The following is a 26,817-nucleotide window of genomic DNA, read 5'->3' as shown; positions in this document are numbered from 1 at the left end:
CATCATCTTCCTCTCCTCAGTGAACACTGATACAAAGTAATCATTCAGAATCTCACCCATTCTGTCAGGTTCGACACACAGCCTTCCTTTTGCTATCCTTTTGGGGAACCATCCTTTCTCTAGTTACCTACTTGCTTCTTATATAAGAATACAATGCTTTGGAATTCTCCTTAATTCTGCTCGCTAAAGCTGTTTCATGACCTCTTTTAGCCCGCTTGATTTCTCGTTTAAGACTTGTCCTACTCTTCCAATATTCTTTCAGGGCCCATTCTGTTCTTAGCTGCCTAGACCTTATATAGACTTCCCTTTTCCTTTTGGCTAGTTGTACAATTTCTCCTGTCATCCACAGTTCACGAATCTTGCCCTTCCTATCCTTTGCCTTCAATGGGACATGCCTATCCTGCACTGCCATTAACCTTTGAAAGCCTCCCACATCTAAAATGTGGACTTCCCTTCAGGCAATAAGAACTTATTGCAATATACAAACAAGAAGCGAGGCTAAAGTGTAGGTAGGCTCCTAAAAGAATGAGACTGGTGAATTAATAATGGCGCACCAGAAAATACCAGGGAAATTTAATAAATAATTTGCATCAACCTTCACAGTAGAAGACATAAATAGTATTCCAAACATTGAAAATAATCCAAGGCCAAAAGTGATTGAGAAAATAAATACAATAATTATCACTAGAGGAAAAGGTGCGAGGGAAATGAATGTTGTTATTGTTTGCTAAGTCTCTTTGGATTGCATTCTAGGTATGAAAGGAAATCCTTACACAGGTAATGGATGCACTGTTTTCAATGTTTAAAGTATCGTCAGTTTTTGTAAACGTCTGACGGGTTTGTAAACTTGACTGTGTAACACCTTTATTCACAAAGAGTGAGAGACAAAAAAAGTGTCCACAGGCCCGTTAACTTAATATCTGTCATTGGGAAAATATTGGAATCAATTGTAAAGGAAATAAAAGCAGAGCATTTAGAAATATACTATATTATCACTTAAAGTCTGCATGGCTTCATGAAGGGGACATTATGCCTGAAAAATGTATCAGAGTCTTTTGAGGAGACAGCATGCAAGGTAGATAAAGGGGAACCAGTAGATGTAGCGTATTTGAATTTTGAAAATATATCCAATAAGGTATGGCAGATAAGGGTACTTTATAAAATAAGAGCCCATGGTGACGGAATTTATATGTTAGCATGGACAAAGGATTAGCTAACTAGCAGAAGAAAGAGAGTTGGGAACAGGGCCATTTTCAGGATGGGAACCTGTAACAAATTGTGTGCCATAGGGATCAGTGCTGGGGCTACATTTCTTTGCAATATACAGAAGAACCTTGATTATCCGGCCTTCGGTTATCCGAATATCAAATTATCCTGCAAGATCGTAAGGTCCCAATGCTTGGCTAAACTATGTTATCCGGCATTCGATTATCTGTCATTTGATTAACCAGACAAAATACTCCCCACCTGTGTCTTTCGGATAATTGAGGGTCTTCTGTATATTGACTTGGATGAGTATTTGCGAGCACCAAGTTTGACAATTTATAAAACTAGGCAGGAAGTCAAGTAGTGAGAATGACACAAACAGTCTGTGGAGGGATTAAAGTGAGTGGAGCAAAAACTTAACACAGGAAATATAATGTGAGAAAATGCGAAGGTATGTATTTTAGCAGGAAGAATGGTGGAATTGAATATCATTTACATAAAGAGAGATGGCAGAAAGTTGCAGTACAAAGGATTTGGGGGTCTTTGTGCATGCACCACAAAAAGCTAGCATCAAGTTCAGAAGGTAGTTGGAAGATGAATGAAATGGTGGCTTTTACTTAAAAGGCAATAGCGTATAAAAATAATGATGACTTGCTAAAACTGTGCAGACAATTGTTTGACCAGACTGAGAAGGCTGTGAACAGTTTGGGTCTGCCTATCAGAGGAAAGATAGACTGGCATTGGAGATAATACCGAGAGTTGTCAGTAAATTCACCTCAAGTGTGGAGGAATTTCTTTAGGAGAACAGATTGGATATTTTGAGCCTGTACCCTTGGAATTTAGGAGACTACGAGGTAACTTTATTGAACCAAATAGGATTCTTCAGGGTTTGGCAGAGTCAATGCTGAGAGGCTGTTTCCCCCTGTGGGAGATTCCTGGATTAGAAAGCATAATCTCAGGATAAAGGATCTCACATTTGAAACAGTGTGTAGTTAATCTGTTGAACTGTTTGCCAGTAAGGGCTGTAGAGGCTGGGTCATTAAGCAGATTCAAGACAGAGCTAGATGCATTTTTAAACAGTAAGGGAATCAAGGGTTAGGGGGATAAGGCAGGAAAATGGAGTTTATTACATTAACTACATTTTCATTGAATGAGCAGAGCAGACTTGATGGTCTGAATGGCCTATTTTTTTTCTTTTTTTTATGGTTTTATTTATCAATACAATCCCATTTTAGTATTTGCAAATTAATATGGGTCCAGATGCCCATCAAAACAATACAAAAATATTCAATTCCTAATGATTGAAGTTTGCAATTTAAAGATGAACGTTTACTCATGTAAATATGTGTTTTGAATAATTTCTTTTTCATTGTACTCATCAGTTCATTACTATATCAGGAGCCAGTCTAAACTCATGGATCTTGGCCAAGGAAGCACTGGAGTACAGGTTGAGCACCTCGTAGTAACTGATAACGGAGTCAAATGTGTGGTGCTGGAAAAGCACAGCAAGTCAAGCAGCTTCCGAGGAGCAGGAGACTTGATGTTTTGGGCTTAAGCCCTTCACCAGGAATGAGCTCATTCCTGATGAAGGGGTTATGCCCAAACTTTCGATTCTCCTGCTCCTTGGATGCTGCCTGACCTGCTGTGCTTTTCCAATGCCACACTCTCAACTCTGCTTTCTAGCAACTGCAGTCCTCGATTTCTCCTAACTGATGTTGGAGCCCATGTTATTTGTGTACGGCAAAGGAGTTGGACGTAGGCTGCCCCTCTGCAGCAGAGGCTACATGACTGGATTTAACACCAGGCTTCAGCACTCACTGAAGTGCCCATAGGCAGAGATTGGCAACTGGGAAATGCAGCTGAAGGTGAATGAAATGCCTACTAGGTGAAGTGGCCTCTGAGGACTGGTTAATCCCCTGACCAATGCCACGTAAAAAGGAAAAGCTCTTATCTGGCCATGGCCGGAGCTATACAGTTTGAAGAGCTTCAAGCCTGATCAAAGGCATCTAAGCCTTGAATTTGAATGATCTGCTCTCCTCTCAGTGATGCTGCTGAATCCCACACAGCTTGGGAAATTGGTCTGCAACCTGTTAAATCCAGAACCTTTGCTCGTAACAGAACTTATTGATTTATTTCCATAGTTACCAGCTTTAGCTGACAGATATAGGTTGGGGCCAGGGTAAAAAGCTTTGAAGTTCTGGGATGATGTCAGAATGCCAATGACATTTTTTTCAGGAATTGAACCCACCCTCATACTTGGGAAAATTCCACCTATATTCCATTAAATGGAATTTATTAAGGGAAAGGAAGAGTGAAGGAGCAGTGACTAGTACTGAAAAGCCAAGAGTTAATATCAGTGTTGTATTTCTCCATGTTGGCTTTCAGCACAATTTTTTTCATTTGCACCAACAATTGCTCTTGTGAAACTACCTTCTTGCAACACTGCAGTCCAATTGGTGTAGGTACCCCCAAATTGCTCTTAAGGGCAGAGTTCCAGGATTTTGACCCAGCAACGTTGAGGTAATGGTGATATAGTTCCAAGTCAGGATGGAGGGGAAGTAGGATCTAGCCAGTATGTAGCTTTCTAACTTACAGATAATACTGTTCCAACTGTATCTGCTCCTCTTGTTCTTCTAGATGTAAGAGGTCACAGGTTTGGAAGGTGCTGGTGACTTTGGTAACTTTGTGTATTGCAACTTGTAATTCTGGTGCTACTGAACTTCAGTGATGGAAGGCATGGATGTTTGTTGATATGGCAGCAACTAAGAGGGCTGCTTTGTCCTCGATGGTGTCAAGCTTCCTGAGTGTTGTTGGAGCTGCATCCATCCAGGCAAAAAGGAAGTATACCATCACACTCCTGACTTGGGCCTTGTAGATGATGGACAGACTCTCGAGAGTCAGGAGGTGAGTTACTCACCGCAGGATTCCTAGCTTCTGACCTGCTCTTGTTGCCACTGTGTTTTTATGGTGAGTCCAGTCCATAAAGCTCTTCTCATTTCTTTCTCTGGTGTGTCTGCCCTGACTGAGCTGGGCGACGTTCACCTGTTTTGGAAGCCTGGTATCTGATGTCCGAACTATATGAGCAACCAAGTAAAGTTGACAATGAATGATCCTAGCCTTGATGCATATGGTACCTTATTGAGGAAGGGCACTGATATTGGAGTCTGTGCCCCCAGTTGATATGTCAGATGTTCTTCAGGCAGCCTTAATGGTATTACATCAGTGTTTTAACATCCCTTTTGTACATTGTCCATGTTTCAGCCATACACTCTAAGGTTGGGATGATAGCTGCATGGTTTACCATGAGTCTGGTTTCAATTTTAGTACCACAATCTGCACATCCTCAGTTGGTCAAAGATTGCACTAATTGATTTTAGACCAACACAGGATTCAGTTGTCCAAGATGGTGGCGGAGTAGGTTGTTCCAGTTAGAGCTCCTCCACTCCATTTGTTCATTTCTTATTTCCCCCTTTTTTGGTGTTCTCCCATTCTTGGTGCTTCTTGATGTTCCCCATGGCAGCCTTTTTGTCCTGGTCTTGTGGTGGACATTGGCCTGGTCTCTTGGTGGTATGTTGGCCTGGTCTCTCAGTGGCTCTCAGCCTGGTCTTTCAACAGTTCATGGTGGGTCTCAGCCTTGTCTCTCGGCAGCTCTTGGCCTGGTCTGTCGGCAACTTGTGGCACCTCTCAGCCTGGTCTGTCACCTATATGTCGGCCCAGTCTCTCAGCATCTCATGGAGGTGTCTCAGCTCAATGTGCGAGTGGGTCCTCCACAGGCATGTTCCTGAGGGGCTGAGGGAGATCGGAGAGGTGGCATCTTCAGCAGCAGCGATAGTATCTGCAATGGCATCAAGAACAGACAACTGAGGTCTCCCACAGAACCAGATAAACAGAGGAGTCATCAAAAACTGTTGAACTTTTAACCTATTCCTCTATTTTCCTGGTTTAAATTAAGGAAGACTTTAATGTTAACATTACCTTATTTCTTTTTCTACTTATTCTGTGAGGTAATGCTTAACTCTTTAATTCTGTTTCTCTTGCTAATTTGTACGAAGTTTTTTGCACGCTGGTACCTAAGGTGGTGTCTTGGGTGGTGACATGATACACTTTTCGCTGTACTCTTGTATTTCTGTACTTGAATGCACATGACAATAAAATCGAAATCGAAATCTATGTCAATGTCAAGCTTCAGTTCAAGAAAACTTTCAAGGTACTGGAGGTGTTCCACATTTTCAATAACTTGTAATCAATTGGATTGGGGTGTGTGTGTATTTATCGTTCATGGTTTGGTACTTTGGCTTTTCTAAACATTCACTGTGAGTCCCTCTTTCCCATATTTCTCAGTAAATAAATGTGTGAGTGATTCTCCGAAGATCAGGTTCCCACACAGAACTAACTGCAGCATCATCAGCATATTGGAGTTCTCTGACTGAAGTCAGGCTAATCTTAAATTTTGTTTGGGAGTAAATTGTTAGAGTCCCCATTTGATAAGTAAGTTGCACTCTCGTAGGGATCCTTTTTCAAGTCAGATGAAACATGACAACCCAAGAAGATCAAAAAAGAGTTGAGGGCAGTGGCAACATTGTTTGACTCTTGTCTTAACCTCAAAAGGGAGCTGTTATGAATCAGTTGCTCAGAATAACCACTTGCATAAGCAGCATGAAGCAGGTGAAGTGTGGTGATGAATTTCGAAGGACATAAATCATTCAACAAAATCCTCTTGAGTGCCTCATGCATTTCAGAGCGGAGGACTTTTTGTCAATTCAAAAAATGCTATGTGGGGAGGTTAATGTAGATCGTGACATTTTTCTTGTTGTTAGCATCATGTCAGCCACCCTTTTGATAGCCTAAACCCACACTGAGATTTGGGGAGTAGCTCTTCACCAATGTTGTGAGTCAATTCAAAAGGGTTCTTGCAAGAATCTTGCCAGCAGTTGAGAGCTGGGAGGTTGCCTCAGTAAGTCCCACAGTTGCATTCATCATTTGCCCTGAAAATTAATTCAATTAAGGTATTCTTCAGATCATTCAGGACTCCCACATCATTGCAAACCTGTTCAATGAAGGTCTGCAGCTGTAATGTTAGACCCTTTTCTCAGTTCTTAAAGATTTCATTGGAGGATTCCATCACCTTGTGATGCTTTTGTGTTCTTTATTTGTATGGTGGCTTTTACCCCCTCTGTGGATGTTGATGGAGTTTCAAACTCATCTCTAACTGGGCTGGAGCTGAAAAGACTCTCAGTGGCAATGCATTCTAGATTGTTCAGAATGTTCCTTGCAGTTTCACTTTTCTTCATCAAATCTCTCCCATCCTTACATCTCAGATGAATTGAATTCACTGAATTAACTTTATTGCCACATGTACTCACATGAGTACAATGACAAGATCACAAGTCATCAAATCACAGCGCCATCTTGGGTACAAAGGTACCTAGGTACCGATTCTTAAGAACAAACTCTTAGGAGAAAAACATCATGAAAGAAAAGAAATAAAAACTTCAGAATAGCCATTAAAATAGAAATTGCAGGAAAAACTGAGCAAGTCTGCCAGTGTCTTTGGAGAGAAATCAGATTGAACGTTTTGTGTTAAGTAAGCCTTCCTCAGAACTGATGGTAGCTAGGAAAATGTTAGGTTATGTGCAGCTGATAGGGTGGGGGAGGGGATAGAGCCCAAAGAGAGAGAAGAACAGTTAGACAGGCAAAGGAGTGAATAACAATCTGGCTAGGAGGGTGAAAAGCTGTTAATGAGGACTGTTAGTGACTAACATTGGATGGTGTATACAGAGGAACCTCAATTATCCAAACCATATAGGCGAGGAGTATTTTGTTCGTATAATCGAATGTTCGGATAATTGAATGCCGGATAACAAAGTTTAGCCAAGCATCAGGACCTTGAGATCTTTTTCAGATAATCCAAAATTCAGATTATCGAGGTTCCTCTGTATTGGTAGACTTTGTCATAACAAGGATCTGGTTGTGGGGGTTAGGGTAAGGACATGGGAGAGCTCAATCCCTAAAGTTTCTGAATTCAATATTAAGCCATTTCGAGTTCTGATCCCTCACTGACACCTCTCTGATTGCATTTGTCATTTGGGAGTAACTTCAATACACATGACTAAACACATTAAGTCAGTGTCGTTCTCACAGCCATCACCGCCTGCCATTGTTCCCGTGATGCAAACAGTGTTGCAAATCCGGGATTGCGCAATGATGAGATTGAATCGGTGCCAGTTTTTAGATTGTGGGTGTAGCTGCAATATTTTCAACTTGTTCTCCTAGTACCACAGCATATTGGACTGAATGAGTTCTTGCCCGACACTTTTTGACAAAGGGGCCAATGCCTTTCCTGCCACTTGTTACATTGCAGAGATTGAAATCTCTTATAATAAGGTCTCCAAGAATTAGAAGCCTGTCCTCCTTCAGAAAACCTCAGAGAGTATCTCACGTTTGGCAGAGAAATCACCCCCGGTTTTTGCCATTAGCATGCGGAGGTGGCACATTTGCACTGAGCGCAGTGTTGTCTTGGCTCCAGAGCAGCTTGAGATATATCAGGCACTCATTGCTTCCAAGTGGGAACTCATGAATCTGGATGACATGTTAATTCTTGACAACAAACCCAACTCCATAGCTTTTCATATGGTTTTTGATTTCCACTCCCATATGTGAATATAGATACCTCAGCATTCTTTGAGCTACCATTCCCTAGCTCATCACGTCTCACTTACAGCAGTGATGGCAATGTCATATTGTTGGAGTTCTCATGCGATAAATGCAGTACGATGCTCTCGGCATTCCCCATGATGGATAAGGATGAAAGTTCTGATTTCCCAGGTCCCAGGGCTTTCTACTTATGGCTTTGGTGTGTTCTACTACAGAAGATGATCCCTCTGGATGTAGCTATCCAGTCAGGAGAGGTGAGGTGGATGGACTATTTTTTGGGCATCTTTTCTATGCTCCTCCTCAATATGAGATGAGCAGTTGCATTATAAGTAAGGCTGCTCAGTTGGAGTTACAGTTACCAAAAGGCTCAGGATGGTGCGTATATGGAATGAGCTTCCAGAGGAGCTGGTGGAGAGTGGTACAATTGCAACATTTAATAAGCATCTGGATGGGTATATGATAAGAAGGGTTTAGAGACATATGGGCCAAGTGCTGGCAAATGGGACTAGACTAGGTTGGGATATCTGGTCGGCATGGACGAGTTGGTCTGAAAGGTGTGTTTCTATGCTGTACATCTCTATGACTCTACAGAGAGTTGTGAACACAGCCCTGTCCATAACACAAACCAGCCTCCCATTCACTGACTCCATCTGTACTTCGTGCTGCCTCGGGAAAGCAACCAACTTAACCAAACTCCCTCCCACCCTGCTTATACTCTCTTTTACCCTCTTCCATTAGGCAGAAGATACAAGTCTGATTCAAGAGTATATTCAAGAATAGTTTCTTCTCCGCTGTTATCAGATTTGTGAACAAACCTCTTTAATGTTAATATTGGCAGCTTTAACATTGTATCCTGCACTCTCTTCTGTTGCCATGATGCACTTGTACTGGACGATCAGCCTGTAAAGAATGTAAGACAATGCTTGTCATTGTACCTTGGTGACAGTGACAATGATAAATCAAATCAAATCAAAACTTGTTTCATTCAAGATAACCATCTTGTAACTCCCACTCCCATTCCATATCATAACAATAAGCTCCTAACAACACAATCCTGCTCCCATCATTATTTACCAGGCAGTGAAAGGCATGGAAGATGTGCTCAGAAAAGATGTTCCTGGACAGGATGGTTTTTAGGATGGAGATACCATTGCACAGCATCTTCCACTTGTATCTTGATTACTCTAACGCCAGCTGAGCATATGCCCTAGAGTCTTCCTGGTCTTTATTGTTGAGATAGCCACTGGACCAATTTTCAAAATGACTGGAGATATTGAGATAAATGTTGGTGATTTGCTGGACTTTTTACAGGTGGATCTATTGACTTCCATAGCCATTTCTGGTTGGGTTTTATGGTAGGAAGCAGTGAAGAAACAGGGGAGCAGAAGGGGCTTCCTCTGCATATATGTAACAAAAATACAAAGTTATAAACATTACATGTACGCATTTGATCATCACACAACAAATACACCTACCCCTCTATTTATACCAGTGGAGAATTCCATTTCAGGTGTAATTGGCAGGCCAGTTTAGAAACATGTCTCCTCTTTACCAGGTTTAGATGAAGACTGAACATTGCATTAATTTACTGTAAGATAAATAAGTTCAGATATTCAGTATGTGTTTGTTCAAGAAGTTTATTGATGCAGTGCTAGTTCTGGGCTAGAAGTTTCAGATAGGAGTCAGGACTGGTTGCCTATAGGAGGTGTTTTCGTAATGTGGCCAAACAGGTAAATTGTCAGCCTGTGAATGTTTCCAGTACATTAGATGGCCGGTAGTAAGAGTGGGAGAGTCTCCTGGTCAGGTGTCCTGCTGAAGAAAGTGGCAAACCACTGCAGAACACTGCACATAAGAATGGATCAGTCCAATGGAAGTTCTTGGCCAACAGTCAGAAATGGGGAGGAGAGAACGGACACACAGACAGACGCTGTATCACTGGCAAGCTACAATTGAGCATCCTATCTAATGCCTTGCTTAAATTATCCCAACTGTGTGATTTGCATGTGCGTTCAGACCGAACCAGGCTTTATTCCATGCCTTCAATAACCTTAAAAATGTAGGTTCACAGTGGTGGGGAAGTGACATGATCATATTCCAAGGCCCCACATTAACTAGATGAATATAAAATGAATAAAGCTTGAGTGGAAAAAAATTAGGAAGTTTTGCCTTTTGAGAAGAAATAGATTTTTGAAAGAATCCCATTGCAGGCTAATACCTTTCAAAGGGAAAGAAATAAAATTCCATTCAGTACTGGGATTGAAAGTCATTTCATGGCGAGGAATGAGATTGGTTATCAAATCCTACATGGACGAATTGTTGAACTCATACACAGGAAGCAAATTATGAGAGTGAAATTACACTTGGTGAAGAGTGGCCATATGTGCGAATGTGAAAATCGTACACTCTTCTACAAATTGATAAGGCATTCTCCTGAAATTTTAGCAGAGACATGAACTTACCTAAAAGGCAATGGGGCTACATTGTGTTTTCCAACTGAGAGACTTTGTTGGAGCCTTTTGCTCTTCATTTTGTACATTTAACTGTCAATAAATTACTGTACTGCCTTAAAATACCGTTCCCACTTTAAATCAGAGTAAAATACTATTGCTAATATACACGCCAGTGATAATCTTTCCCAAAACTGTTGAAAACTGAGAGTAAATATCTCATAAACTTAATGTCTCAGCTTCTTTATTTATATCATGTGACTCAGCCAATCACATTAAATAAAGTTTTAAATTAAATGACTTGCTTTTCATAGATGATATTAAAATCAATCAAATCTTAACTTCTTTTGAAATAGGTCAGCCCAAATGTAATATGTCAAAAGTCATATGACATCAGCTTATAGTCCAACAGGTTTATTTGAAATCACAAGTTTTTGGAGCGCTGCATCTTGATCAGGTGATGCCATGTGACTTCTGACTTTGTCCACCCCAGTCCAGCGTTGGCACTGACACATCAAATGTAATATGATCCACAATATCCAAATTCTGTCATTGGCGGAATTAAAATGATTTGTGTGATAACCGTCCTGCAATCTACGGATCTTTGAATTTGTTTCTGAAGTAGCATCCTTATGAAGTTCGCGCTGTGATCCCTGGCTTTTTATACTGTCCATCTCTTGTCTTTTCCATTTAAAAAAAAGTCTTTTTTGCCCATTTACTTTAACTTGAATCAGTTTTCTCTCCTGTGACATCAAGCTGGCAAATCAGCTCATGGTTAGTCGTAGGTTAAAAACAAGGACTGCAGATGCTGGAAACCAGAGTCTAGACTTATGGTGAGTCATACTCAATGCATACACGACAGGTTTGCTCATTGGCTACTAAGTAACAGTTCATTTTCACTGTAGGAGATATATAATCTCCCAGGATTTCATAGAGTAGGCATCTTGCAGCTAGCTCCACCAGTTCGGCTTAATCCATTGCCTTGCGACTGGAATATTTTACCCACTATGTTGCTAGACCTGGGGGCTACTAATGACTTAGTGAGGGCACTGGAGTAACTGGATTTTGTGAATGATTGGATTAATAAATCATTTACTTATTAATGGGCACAAAAGAAACTGAGGAAATATCAAGGATAGAGTAACTGAGTACCATAAAAAGAGAAACAGAGAAGGAATGAGAGGTTGGATTTAAAAAAAGGGGAAAAAAAGAGACAGAAAGGAAAAAAAAGGATTTTTTTAAAAAAAAATTATGATCTATGACCACAGTTTTCCACAATTTCAGATTTTCCAATTTCTTTTTTGAGTTGGAGTGGTTGAGTGTCAATGCAGAAACATAAATCTACTTGTGCTGTTGATTCCTCACCCTAACTGTCCAAAGACAGTTTAATTGGCAATCAATATCCAAACGTTGTAATTTCATGAACCTCAAGGGGGTGCTGAGGGCGATCTGCCATTTTAATGAGACAAACAGCAGGATGGGGCAAATTGTTGAGCAACCTGTTCCAATTCTCTGGGTATCTCTTCCTTGCGGCAAGTTACTGAAGAGATTGCATCTTCATAACAATAGGTTATGAAACACACCGTTGGCTTGCCACAAATCTGGGAAGTATTAAAACAAAGTTTGGAATCTGTAAAACTTGGCTTTTGATCAGACTGCAATTCCAATTGCAGGTGGTGTGGCAGTATTCCCTGAAGATTGGTTCGTGTCTCTTGCCAGAGGCCACTTGCCAGTTATGTTGTCAATCTGACTTTTAATTTATACTAGTAGTCCCTACCTTTTGCTCAACCAAAGCCAATTCATATCATATCATGGACTGTTCTAACGTAGAAACAGGTTTCACTAGAGGTTCTTTCCACAGCCTAATCTACTCCTACACAATGGCATACTCCTCAAATAACCCAATATTCCTCCATTTCAAGCAACTGTCTATATCCCCTTAAAAATGTTTTACAGCTTGTTCTTCAACAACAATTTATGATGGGAATTCCATAGCCTCAAACAAAAAACAAAATGTTTGTGATCTCCCCTTTAACAATGAGCCATACATTTTCTTTTATTAACTCCTTCTATTTTTCTTTTGGTGGTATTTAATTAATTATTTCCCTGACTGTTTCACATTAATTTGCTTTCTCCAACTCTTCTTTCTTGGCCCTTCAGCTCTTCCTAAACACATAACTTGCAATTTGCAGAGTTAATCGGGGGAGCCAGAGGATATGATTTACTTGGATGTTTGGAAGGCATTCGAGAAGGTTCCACATAAGAAATTAACATTTAAAGTTAAAGTGCGTGGGATTGAGGGTAATGCACTGACATGGGTAGAGAACTGACTAGCAGACAGGAAACAAGTTGGAATAAATGGGTCTGTTTCCAAGTGTCAGCCAGTGACAAGTGGGGTACTGCAGGGATCAGTGCCTGGGTCCCAGCTATTCAGAATATATATTCATGAATTAAATGAGGGAACTAATTGTAACCTTTCCAAGTTTGCAGATGACACAAAGTTGGGTGGGAGGTTGAACTGTGAGAAGGATGCAGAGATGCATCAGTTGAGTGAGTAGGCAAATCCATAGCAGATGAAGTACACAGTGGATAACAGTGAGGTTATTTATTTTGGTAGCAAAAACAGGAAGGCATATTATTATCTGGTGGCGATGCAATGAAACTGGGTGTCCTTCTACACAGTTCCTAAAGGTAAGCATACAGGTGCACCAGGCAGTGAACTAGGCAAATGGTATGTTTACCATCATAGCGAGAGGATTCAGGTACAGGAGAGGGATGTCTTGCTGCAATTACATAGGGCTTTGGTGAGGCAGTATCTAAAAGGTTGTGTGCAGTTTTGATTTCCTAATCTGAGGAAGGATGTTCTGGCAATGGAAGGAGTGCAAAAAACGTCCACCAGATTGATCTCAGAGATGGGAGGACTGACATTTGAAGAGACTGGATTGTTAGAACTATCTTCACCGGAGTGTTGGGTACTGTACTGTAGGAGAATGAGAGAGGGAGTCTCATAGAAACATGTGAAATTCTAACAGGACCATACTGGGTAACCACAGGAAAGATGTTCCCAATGACTGGGAAATCCAGAACCCGGGGTCAGTCTAAGGGTAGAGGGTCAGCCATTTGGGACAGAGATCAGAAGAAGTGTATTCATCCAAAGAATGGTGGGCCTATGGAATTCTCTGACACATAAAACAGTTGAGACAAAAACATTGCATAATTTCAAGGAGGGTATAGATATAATTCTTAGAGCAAAAGGGATTAAAGGGTATTGAGTAGGATGATCAACCATGGCCATGTTGAATAGTAGAGCAAGCTCAATGGGCCAGATAGCCTACTCCTGTTCCAATTTCCATATTTCTATACAATGTAACTGAGGGATTCTCCCTTGTTCCTCTCAAGTCACTGCATTGTCCGACAGATTTGAAACAAAACCCATGTTAAGTATAGATAGATGCACTGCATATGCTGGATGACAGCTTCTGGTTGTCATGTATGTCAAACATGCATTTACAACCTACAACCTCCCTGAAACAGCTGCTGGACCATTGGGCATTGATAAACAATCATGTAGAGGATAACGAATTCAAGGGAGATTCTGTTGGCATCAAAATAAGTGGATGTGTTTCTTATTTTTCAGAAAACTAGTAAAACTGATCTGGCTGATTTAATGAGCCACTAAATTGTACCACTAACTGGATTTGCTTATGGGAAACAAAGGTTGGAATTTCTCTGTGAAAATACCACTGATGCAAAAGGTTAAGGAAAGATTTAATTGATTTTTCCGAAATTCTGAGGGGTTTTGACAGACTCAGATGGGGAGAAACCTTTCCACTGACAAAAATTTGGTAAGCAGATAAACAAAATAACATAATTGTCAAAGGAACCAGAGCAAACATGAGGAGTCATATTTTTATGCAGCAAGTTATGATGGATTTAAAATAAACTTTCAAAAAGGAATTGGATAGCTCTTTTGAAAAGTATTTGCATGGTTTTGGGGGAAAGGAAACTGTGGGACTAATCACAGTAACATGAAAGTAATGTCAGTGTACTTGTAATCCACAGGCCTGAACTAATAGTTAAAGGTTCAAGGTTCACATTGTATTTTGGCAATTTGTGAATTTGAATTTAATTGAATAAACTAATTTGGAGTCAATGGCATTAGGGTACTATTATTGGCTAGTGAGAATCTATGAGATGTCATGAAAACCCAACTCTTTCACTTCGGCTGTGTAAAAAGGAAATCTGCCACCCCGACGTGCTCTGGCCTTAATATGACTTCAAAGCCAGAGTGATAGGGCTAATTCAGAATTCCCCTCAGAAATAGCTCAGTCGTCCTTAATAAAAACTGACAATAAAAATAACACTGGATGTGCCAGCCAGCATCAATTTTATTGGTGGTAGCCAGCCTTGTCCACGCCACAATGTCCTCCTTTACAACACAGACTGGTCAAGTGACAAACTGAAATAGTTATTCAACATCATACTGACCAAACAACATCAATTCATGTTGTGTTATGTTGTCAGCAGCAGAACAGCATATAGCCATGATGGAGCCAACTTGTGAGTCCTGAACATTTATCTTGAATCCCATGGGATCTCATGGAATTGGGTCAAATGTGGACTACTAAATCTCCAGCTGATTATCGCTAACGATCCTCCCTCAGCCTATCATTTGCTCCCGCACCATTTGGACTGAATTGTGATGATATTCAGGGTATACTCTGGCACAGAAGCATGACTACTAACTAAGCTATGCAACTCCTGCCAGTGAAATTTTGTGAAGACAAAACACAAGGAATTCACTTGCTTGACTTTGTCCTCCTCAATCAATTTATTTCAGATGCACCTCTCCAAGTACTTTGGTGAAAGTGTGCTCATTTCCGAATTCTGTCCACAATCTTTATACCTTTCTGAGCTGCAAAATCCTCAACCACTGTCTGCAAGCTCCTCAGAGCTAATTATTTCTGTTCATGGGGAGAGTTATTTATTTCTAAACTGCAAAGTCCAAGCTGGATGATATTGAAATATTTCGATTGACTAACCTGGGTGAGAATGTAAACGTTTTATTTTCTGTTTCTCAGACTCATTGGGAAACGTGTGAAAGCAGACACTAAATATTTGGTGTACTGATGAGGAAACCCTTTTGGATAGCCTAATTTTCGCACATAGTCTTGCCCTCTATGACTGATCTTCATAATTTCACATTGCCTGAATTTATTGTGATGTGGAGATGCTGGTTTTGGACTGGGGTAGACAAAGTCAGAAGTCACACAACACCAGGTTCTAGTTTGACAGGTTTATTTGAAACCACAGGCTTTCAGAGCGCTGCCTCTTCATAAGGTACACTTGAAAAAGGAGCAGCACTTCGAAAGCTTGTGTGATTTCAAACAAACCTGTTGGACTATAACCTGGTGTTGTGTGACTTCTGTGTGAATTGTGAAGTGCAGATTAGAAGAAGCCTTCAGGGAGCTATATCCATATCCTCCGTACACCAATTTGCTAAATGATGTGGAGTACACTCCCTAACATGCACTGGAAGGCTTCAAGATGATTGAGGGACAGAGTTAGAGGTGTCGAGATCACGAGATATGTGACACTGCAGGTTTGTACCTACTCTCCTCACCTTCCTGTCCCTTCGTCTTGTAGCAACTGGAGTTACTCTGCCTAGCCTCATATCTTCCTTGTTCCCTGTTGTCAAGTGGGACCTCTAAGCAAGATACTAATGGCCATGCAATCCCATCTTATACTAGCTCCTGTGCAGTGTCCATTAAGATATAATGGCAGCAAATTCACTCTTTTCAGGTGAAGTCCTCAAGAGAATTTCCTGGAAAAATGTTGATAAAGTGCTGATGAAGCCTTGACAAAGTGTCTCACGAATCTTTTGATCTATTTTAGGAGCCTTTTTCAAACCTCCAGCAGCAGTTAAAAGCAATCTGTCTTTAAATTATGCTTGAAAACTATAGCAATGGCTTGTCCATTATCATCATAGAATTGCTACAGTGCGAAAACAGACCATTGGGCCCAACACGTCCACACCGACCCTCTGAAGATCCATTCCCCTACTAGTGTACATTTACCCCTAACTAATGCCCCTAACTTAAACATCCCTAAACACTATGGGCAATTTAGCATGGCCAATTCACCTATCCTGCACATTTTTGGACTGTAGGAGGAAACCGGAGCATCCAGAGGAAAGCTATGCAGATACAGGAAGAATGTGCAAACTTCACATAGACATTCCTCTGGTGCTGGAAACAAACCCAGATCCCTGGCGCTATGAGGTAGCAGTGCTAACCACTGAGCCACCATACCAAGCTGTTATCAAATACCTTGAAATATCATAAATGAGCATTGATTGGCAGTTTATTTGAATTTCTTGGGTCATAACAAATTAATGAGGGCAGTGCCAGATGTGTTTAGATGGAGATATTGAGGATTTCTGCAGAGCAGTCTGGTCAAACAAGTTAAAGCCCTTGGGATTCAAGGGAGAGTAGAAAATTAGGTGCAAAATTCAACTATTAGCAGAAAGTACAGGGTGATGGTTATCTTGTGGGTTTGTAACTAGAAGGGTGAGACCAGGGGGATTCCTCAAGGATCAGTCCCTGGTCCCTTGCTTTTAGTAATTTAGATTAATGATTTAGAATCAAATGTAGGGGCGACAGTGAAGAGGTTTGCAAATAGTACAACAATTGGTTGGATGGTGAACAGTGAGGAGAGGGTTTGGATTACAAGAGGATATAGACGATCTGGTCAGTTGGGCAAAGAAGTGCAAAATGGAAATTAGTCTGGAGAAGTGTGGTAATGCATTTTGGATGTAGCACAGAATAAAAGAAGACATGAGAAATACTGAATAGTGGAAGAGGGACAGAGGGACCACAGATTACTAAAAATAGATGGGCAGTTCAATAAGATGACAGATCGAATGCTTTCCTTTATTTATCAAGGCATAGAATGTAAGAGTAGGCAGATTATTGTCAAACTGTAAGCAACATAGTTGGACGACAGCTGGGATGTTGTCCACACTACAGGAGGGATTTGATTGCACTGCAGAGGGACCCTTTGGATATTTGTAGGAATGTAGTCAGTGCTGGAAACATTTGACTATATAGAAAAATTGGAAAGATTAGGGATCATTCCCTTAGAACAGAGACTGCCAAAGGGGTCATTTAATTGAAGTGTATAAAGTTATAAGGGTCAACCTATTTACCTGAACACAGTGGTCAAACCACATGGTGAGATATAAATTGAAAGTAATTGGAGGGGAGCTGAGACAACATTTTCTCGGCTGGGCTAGTGATATGAAAAGTTGGAATATACTCCCTGAAAACTTAGTTGCGTAGACTCTGACCACATTTAAAACGTATTTGGATGTCTCCTTGATGAACGGTGACCACAGGGCTCCTGGCCTGGTGCAAGAAGTTGGTATTAGTGGTGACCCAGAGGACTACTCGCCCAGTCAGGTCCTGGGATAGAAACAGACCACTCTATCTGAAGCTGCTTGCCAATGAGGGGCCAGCAGCTACTATGAGGAGCAGTGACCTACACTCGGTCTAGGCTGTTGGCTGCACCATAACCAACAAGATGACAGGAGAGTGGAGGAATCACATGGTGTGGTGGGGGGTGTGTTGCAGGTAGAGAGTATTTGGAGGCAAGGGTGGCCTCTTTCACCCTTCAACTCTTGCCCGAAAACCATGTATCCTGATTGCTCCAGAGTGGTCATTAACTGAACACCTAATGGTCTTAATTAAGGAAGGTTGGCCTTGGGCTTTCCGTGTGTGTGTGTGTGTGTGTGTGTGTGTGTGTGTGTGTGTGTGTGTGTGTGTGTGTGTGTGTGTGTGTGTGTGTGTGTGGGGGGGCTGTGGGGGCTGTGGAGCAGGTGGCCTTTCACCCCATCATGTACATGCTAGTTAGTGAAGACTGATCCACTCTAATACCACCCTCTTGCACCAGGCCAGTAGCCCTGCACGTTCATCAAGAAGACATCCAAATACTTCTAAAACGTGGTGAGAGTCTACGCACCTGAGTTTTCAGGGAGTACACTCCAACTTTTCATATCCCAAGCCAGACCAAGAAAATGTTGCCTCAGCTCCTCTCTAATTACTCAATTTATATCTTCCCATGTGGTTTGACCACTGTGTTTGGGTAAATAGGTTGATCCGTATAATTCTGTACACTTCAATTAAGCCACCCGTACGACCATCTCTGTTCTAAGGGAATGTCCCCAACCTTTCCAATTTTTCCACATAGTCAGATGTCTCTAGCACTGACCACATTCCTACAAATATCCAAAGGGTCCCTCTGCAGTGCAATCATATCCCTCCTGTAGTGTGGACAACATTCCAACTGTCATCTAACTAGTGTTGCTTACAGTTCGACAATAACCTGACTACTCTTATATTCTGTGTTTTGACAAATAAAGGAAAACATTCTATATGCCATCTCATTGAACTGCCCATCCAATTTTAGCGATATGTGGATATACTCTCCAAGGTCCCTCTGTACCTCCTACACTATTCAGTATTCTCCCATTTCTCGTGTCTCCCTTTATCCTGTGCTACATCCAAAATGCATTACCTCACACTTCTCCAGATTAATTTCCATTTTGCACTTCTCTGCCCAATGACCAGATCATCTATGTCCTCTTGTATTCCAAAACCTCTCCCCACTGTTCACCACCGAAGCAATTTTGGGAAGAAAGTGAGTATCTCTCTGGTGCTAACCCACCCAATTATTTGCCCTTCCTGCCACATACCCTGCAACCTAAACTATACAATATGTCAAAAGTTAAAATACAATCCAGCAAAAGGAAGAATCACTTAAAATTCATCTTTATCGACTTATTGGGTCTTTTTTAATCAACCTGTGAAGAAATGTCATTGCATCCCTCTGGAGCAGTGTAGACTTCAACCTCCTGGTTCAAAGGTAGTGACACTGCTTGATGACTCCTTCAATTTAGACTTTACTAATGAGCACTTCATTAGTTGGGTTAATGAGATTGGTATAACACCATTATCTTGTTATCGCAGTTAAGTGTACTCAGTTAGTGATCAAACTACTATTGCAACAGGATATTAATTACTCAATTCTGAAACCAAAATCAATACACACATACACAAAATTAGTCACTGAATGTTTAAAGAACATGAAAGTAGTTTCTTCCAATCAGTTATGTGCTACTTTTGTCTAAAGTCAGTAACTTGGGCCCGGAATGTTTGCTAGGTCTTGAGTGCTAGGAATTTCCAGATTTCCAGAAAATAAGCATTGTGGGAAATGTTGCTATCCCTTCTGAGAAATGCTCAGTATCACAACCGGCATAAAGCAATAGAACAACCAGAGAGAAACGTCCAATGATCAACTGAAGTGTGTGAATGGCGTAAAGAATGAAGAGCCAAAAAAAGTCATTCTGATAATTTTGTACACTTTAAATCAGCTAATTTCAAGCTGAAGGATGCGGTTTGAGGTTTTGTTTTGTCACTGACGTGACTGCATGGTGAGCAGATGGATATGCTTGAGGTCTTGGACATCAAGGCTGGAATGGATCATAAAACCCAGTCTCAAGTATCTCAAGCATCTATGAAGTTATGATCTGATCATTGGTCACTAGAATGGGGAGCGGGATGGATTGTCCTGTAACTTACGTCACATAAATGCAAAATTCACTTTTAATCACGTTTAGTAATATTATTACTTGCAGGTGTCATGTTGAGAGATTTTTCCTGGTGCATAACTGTATGAAAAGTGGTACATAAGTTGAAAATAAATACAAGATGGCAGGGTCAATTCTATGCTCCATAATCCTCCACACTGCAAGCAGTAACTGACATATTATCCATTTAATGTTCTTTGTTTTGCAGTTATGCATTGTGTTTCTTGCTTCGACAGTTAAAAGGTTTAGAGCTTTAGGACACCATTTGCTAACTGTGACAAAAAACCTGAAGTTCTGATACATAGTGCAAACAATTGTAAGGTTCCTTTTCAAAACACCACCTTCTACATGCATGTGTAACCATATAAAAAGGCTGCACTTTGATTGAATTCCCCTCACATGCGAAGTGTATCTGTTCATAACATTTTGACATCTGTTACTTAATGCTTCAGAACTTCACTGTTATTCCTCAAATCTTAACAAGATGTGGAACCACGGTGTTTTTTAAAACATTATATTCTCAAATGTCTGATACAATTCCTTTCTCTGCACACAGTCTCCTGCAGACCAGTGCAAGAAGATTCATGCAGGGGATGAAGTGATTCAAGTCAACCATCAAACTGTGGTAAGTGGTTTAAGTTTCAAAAAGAGATTGTGCTTTCATTGGTAGTTGAAGTTTCTTTTTCATTGAGTTTTGATTAGGAGTTTATTTTTGAGGAGAAGGGTAGTAACTGTCCCTTTAATAATTAATTTAACATCCTTCCATAGCAGCACAAGTTATAGGACTGTGAATTTGCACTGAATTCTGTGTATCTTAAAAAGTCCCAGCATCATAGAATCCCTACAGTATGGAAGCAAGCCATTCAGGCCAGACCAATCCTCTGAAGAGGATCCCACACTATCCCTGTACCATGGGTAATCCTCCTAACCTGCACATCCCTGGACACTATGAGCAATTTACTAATCCACTTAACCTGCACGTCTTTGGACTGTGGGAGGAAATGCACCCAGGTGTAGGGGAGAATGTGAAAGCTCCACACAGACAGCCACTTGGGGGTGGAATTGAACCTGGTTACCTGGCACTGTGAGGCAGCAGTGCTAGCCATTGAACTACCATGCCACCCCAATGAATGGATGTAGTTATATAAGAATTGCTAGAAAACAAATTCTAAGGTTCATCTAGTTTGACTGTCCTTGCGGCACAATTTTTAAATTCATCCAGTAATTATTCTCCAGCAATTATCCCACAGCAGATCCAGAAATGCTGTAAGGGAAAACCCACATTGCAGGAGAACTTTGGTCAAAATCCTTTTATTCCTCCAAGATTGCTAAAATTGCCACATATTCTGTCCAAAATTACTCACGTATTTGGATTTCCATTTCAAAGGCAGGGGTCAGGTGGCAGGAATGAGGCCACTATTACAATCCTATCTCTGACTAGAGATATCTGACAGACAGAATCTTTCAAGCGCTTAGTATTAGGTGTGTAAGGAAGTTGTTTCCAAAATGACCAGGTTAAAAGCCTTCCATATAAACTTCAAACTGCTGATCACTTTAACCATCTCCCTTACTCAACCCCCCATACCCTGCAAACCCCCTTAGCCCTGATGAAACACACCCAGTCCATTATGCTGGCTGAAACAGAGCTCATTTGTCCTGATTCCTGCTTTCATTGGATAATGGGAGTTCATCATCCACACAATAATTATTCCAGTTTACATCAGTGAAAGAGACTGCTTTGCCCCAGCTACATGGCCACAGAAAGGTTTGCTGTTGTGCAATAAATGAAACATCTTTTGCCATGAAGACACAGAGAACTGGTTTGTGGTTTTTTGATTTCCATTATCCAAGTTGAACCTGCAGTAGCACCAACATACCAAGTCTAGGACTTCTTTTAGTAGTGCAAGCTTGATGTGAGACCCAAAAGTAGGCTCATTTTACATCAGTATAGTTATAACAAAGGTATTTGTCTAGTTTTGAGGATTGCAATTTCACTCAGCAAATTTTCATTACCAACATAATAAGCAGTAATTTGTTTTACTGTTGATAGTGTCTATAATGTTAATATAATAACATATAACCACTTTAGTTTTACTGCTACATTATAAACACCTCTGTTGGCACCAGTTCCTCTATCTAGGTTTATTATCTGTATTATCTGGTTTATTGACAGGCCTTTCATTATTTCTACTTGGCACTTTGCGTGTATTTGCCCTGTTAGATTACTGAAGTAATTCCATCGTCAGGCATCCCCAGTGGCAAATACAACTACTGGGGAATGAATATTGAATTTTAATTCAGGAATAGAAATAAGAAGCTAATGATGTCATGAAACTGTTGTCAATTGTCAGGAAAGCCCATCTGCTTCGCTAATATTCTTTAGAGAAGGAAAAACTGCTATCCTTACCGGGTCTGGCCTACATGTGACTCTAGACCCACAACAATGTGGTTAGCTCTTAACTAGCCTCTGGGCAAGTCATGCTTGGCAATAAACACTGATTCAGATACCATGAATGCATATATAGAAATGTAGGGAAATAGCAGAGGTGTTGCAAGTTATTTTCAGGAATCCCTTCCCGCTGTAGTTCCCCACTGCAAATTCAGATCCTGGAGTTCTCACGTCATCCCTATCCCTCTGTTCATGTGTAACTATTGAATCACAATCCATTCTAAATTCCAAGCTTCAGCCTTCTTCACACTTCTCTGTAGGTTCTTCAAAATTCTTACTTTTGTTGAATTCAGCAACAGTGACTTCTGAAAATTTCCACTTGAACTTAATAGCCATGATTCATTTAAATTCAGAGTTTGTTTGTTCAACAAACGGTGGCACGGTGGCACAGTGGTTAGCACTGCTGCCTCACAGCACCTGAGACCGGGGTTCAATTCCCGCCTCAGGCGACTCTGTGTGGAGTTTGCACATTCTCCCCGTGTCTGCGTGGGTTTACTCTGGGTGCTCCGGTTTCCTCCCACAATCCAAAACTGTGCAGGTTGAGTGAATTGGCCATGCTAAATTGCCCGTAGTGTTAGGTGTAGGGGTAAATGTAGGAGAATGGGTCTGGGTGGGTTATGCTTCGGCGGGTCGGTGTGGACTTGTTGGGCCGAAGGGCCTGTTTCCACACTGTAAGTAGTCTAATCTAATCTAAAATCTGAGAGTTTCAAGAGGCAAATAAGCCTTATCACTGCAGCTTCTTTACATCAGTTCAGCTCCCGCCGTTCATGAATGCAGGAAGTATTCTTCAAATTGTCTTAAGGGCACCCTGCTTCCACTTCAATAACATTTCATTCCTAAGATCTGAAATCCATCACCTATTTATGTCTCAGTTAGGCTAGCAAGCCTGATGGCACTTAGATGCCAAGCTACTGGTGTCTTGACTGTGAAACTTGCAAGGTTATTTTAAAAACTTGAAATATTATATAAAACCATGACGAATTAGCATTCAGTCATCAGTCTGACAAATAGAAATTAAAATTAACCAAGAAACTGGGAGCTGTTAATAAAACTTTTTGGCCGAGAGCTAGCAGAACATTATTATTGTACCTTAGAAAGCATACCGTAATATCCTTCAGAGAAAATACAGCTCTGCTCTTGCTCTTGAACCTGATCTATAAATGATCTTCCCCCAACACTATGTAGCTCATTTTAACATCCGGTGTACCGCTGTGGTAAATAATTCAATTTCAGATTCAACATTTGCTCCAAGCAAATAGATACAGGCAAAATCATAAGGAAGTGTCTAAGAAGTCAAATCTCTGTACTCATACAATCTATTTTAAAATATAAGCTACATTAATTAAAATTCCTCTGCTAATGCTCAAAAGGAAAATATTTTCTTAAACTTAAGGCCAGCTTAAAATCTGGTATTGAGCAAAACCGTTTTACTGTTTGGAATGAATGTTGAGATTCTGATGCATAAGCAGTTGCTGAAATCCAAAAGTATTTATGCTTGATTAATAAATATTAATATAATTGTTATTCAACACTATGGTATGCTTTCTAAGGTACTGTAATCATGTTCTGTTGGTTAATTTTTATTTCTGTTTTTTCAGACTGATGACTGAGTGTTAATTCATTGATGGTTTTATTTAATATTTCAAGGATGCTTACATTGTTCAGTCCCAAGAAACTGTGTACATTGCAGTTTTTCACCTTTCTATCTGGGTTTGACCTCATCCCCAAGCAGATAGGAAAGTAGCTTCTTTGTATGTTCTATATTAAGAGGGGTTTATTTGTGTAAAATCAATCTCATTCTCAGTGGATATGACTTTCCAGACAAAGTCCACATTTGAGACAATATTGCCAATTTATTTTCAAAGTGACTGGCGCGTGAAATTAAACTGTCTCTTTACGATATTCAGGTTAAGTTTGTCCTGCAAACGTTAAAAGCAAAATGTAGAAAACTCCAGGTATTTTTCCTGGAGCTTTGGGGGCTCGGGGGCGGGGGGTTGGCCTTATAGAGGTTTATAAAATCATGAGGGGCATGGATAGGGTGAATAGTCAGGGTAGCACACTCCAAAGCTAGAGGGCATAGGTTTAAGGTGAGAGGGGAAAGATTTAAAAGGGACATGAGGCACAACTTTTTCATGCAAAGGGTGGTGCATGTATGGAATGAATTGCCAGAGGAAGTGATGGAGCTGGTACAATTACAGCATTTAAAAAACATCTGGATGGGTATGTGAATAGGAAGGGTTTAGAGGGAAATGGGCCAAATGTTAGCAAATGGGATTAGATTAATTTAGGATAGCTGGTTAGCAAGGATGAGTTGGACCCAAGGGTCTGTTTCCATGTTTTATAACTCTAGGACTCGGCACTTACCAAACACTTGGGAATTATGTGCTGGATATATACCTAGAGCAGTATATACTTGGCACCAATATGATTATCTGGGAACGCATGAGAAATAGAAGGAGGAATAGAACACATGACCCTTTGAGTGTACTGCATTTTCCAGTATAATCATGGGTAAGTCTTGTCTTCAGTTCAACTTTCCCTAGCTCTTCAATTCTTTGTTTCTCTCGGCAGAGCAGAGGCTAGAGTTTACCATCCTTCACCAGTAGGTTTGGGTGGGGGAGCATGTTAAGTTTAGGGGTGACACCGCAACCTATCTACACCTGCAGCCCCACTACAGTTTTACCAGTGGAGGGTTTGGCATCAGCTAGAGCACCTCTAGTGTGCCAGTTGAGGCCTCTAAGTTGGTCATTCCTGCCCATTTAACAGCTTTATCCTGCAGCCACTGGAACCTAATGGCGGTGGGAGAGCCGCATGCCCAACAGCCAACCTGGGTAATTTTCCCTGCACAGTCTGGTTGCACATGGTATGTGAGGGAAAGGTGGTGCGTGCGGGAGGGGGAATCTCTCCTTAACTGGCTCCTTGGCTGATCAGAAGCTCCACCACCCCTCAACAAGGTGTTACCCTCCCCGTTTCCCTCTCCTACCTCTCAAGCCCTAGCCCCCAGCCTTCTCAAGGATCCTGCCAGCTTGGTGGCAATCAAGACCCCCAAACACTTTCAGTACAATTCAGCACTGAGCACAAATGCAATACCAGCAGTGGCCCACTGCACCCAGTGGCGCTGTCCACTCTGGAGTTCTGCATTTTGGCAACTGAAGGTTGAGAGGCAGAAAGCACACCTCCAGCTGTTAAATGACCACTGGGATGCTATTCTTTGTCTGGACTAACATTTTTAGCTGGGTTGGGAGTGCAGGGATCATGCTAACCCATATAAATGAGCCCAAAGAAGAAGATAGAGACTGTGAGAGACAGACTGAATGAGATGCGTTCAGAGATGCATCCAGATATCAGACATAAGCCAAAGTTAACTTTGGAGAAATCTCGTTGTTACAAAGCAATGCTAATGGAACTGGAGTGAATGCCTTCTTCATTTCCTCAGTATTTAATCATGGGTAAGTGTTGAGTAATAGGGTAGGAGAATGGGTCTTGTGGGTTACTCTTCGGAGGGTCGGTGTGGGCTTATCAGGCTGAAGAGCCTGTTTCCACACTGTAGGGATTCAATGAAAAATTCAGCCCCTACCAGCTCCACCAATACACATCCCATCACTGATGACGATAAATAGAAATTTACCATTGAGGCAAGCAACCATTCAAAGCTCCTCAGCTCCTTCAAGTTCCATTTTCTGTTATGAATCTGTGACCCAAGCATCTTGTCAGTGCTGCCAAAGTAGTGTCCTTTCACCATTACTGTGCTGCCAAGTTCCAGGTCTCTTGCCCCTGTTCTGCAGAGACTCACATCCAATTATCTCTTGCACCAATGGGCAAGGGGCCTCTTGTTCTACTAGAGCTCTACACTGTTGTTGTTGCAATGGGCCCTGGTTCCCCCTCTCCACTCCCTTCTCATCCAGAACTGATAAATATCATAGGCAACTTTTCCACAGGGATTTTCCCAATATCCAAACACCAAAATCTATGGTTTGGAGGACAGAAGATCTCAAGAAACATAGTCACATTGAAATGCCATATGATCCAGTTTCTGAGCTTTATTATTGAAATAACTCCACAGAGACTGGTATCCAGTCACGAAGTTACCCTTTATTGATACATGCATAATGCTTGACACTGGTCCAGCTTCCTCAGAACCAGCTGTCAGAGTGAACAGATCTTCTAACACTCCTGTTTATTTTTTATTATTTTATTAAACAATTACAAAAGAGGTTACAGAAAAACAGTTAACATTTACAGTTATATACAACAGCAATTTTACAAGGAAGAGGAGCAGCAAAGTTAGGCCCCAAACCCTAATGTGCAACCAGTTTACAGGGAATTGAGGACAAACCATAAATCCCAGTTTCAAATATAAAAAGACAACAACAATGGCATTTATACATAAGACAATCCAGTTACATTAAAAAAAA

General features: G+C 41.0%; 1 protein-coding gene across 1 annotated transcript in view; it reads left to right on the top strand.

The window, feature by feature from the left end:
* si:ch211-26b3.4 (connector enhancer of kinase suppressor of ras 2) overlaps positions 1–26,817 on the top strand; it is a 582,714-nt gene that overhangs the window by 287,200 nt on the left and 268,697 nt on the right. Inside the window, 1 exon segment of the mRNA XM_060832168.1 lies at positions 20,510–20,578. Within this exon segment, the coding sequence (XP_060688151.1) occupies positions 20,510–20,578 (69 nt within the window).

Source organism: Hemiscyllium ocellatum, chromosome 11 (genome assembly GCF_020745735.1).
Source record: "Hemiscyllium ocellatum isolate sHemOce1 chromosome 11, sHemOce1.pat.X.cur, whole genome shotgun sequence".
Classification (NCBI taxonomy): Eukaryota; Metazoa; Chordata; class Chondrichthyes; order Orectolobiformes; family Hemiscylliidae; genus Hemiscyllium; species Hemiscyllium ocellatum.
This window is presented reverse-complemented; position numbering and strand designations above follow the sequence as displayed.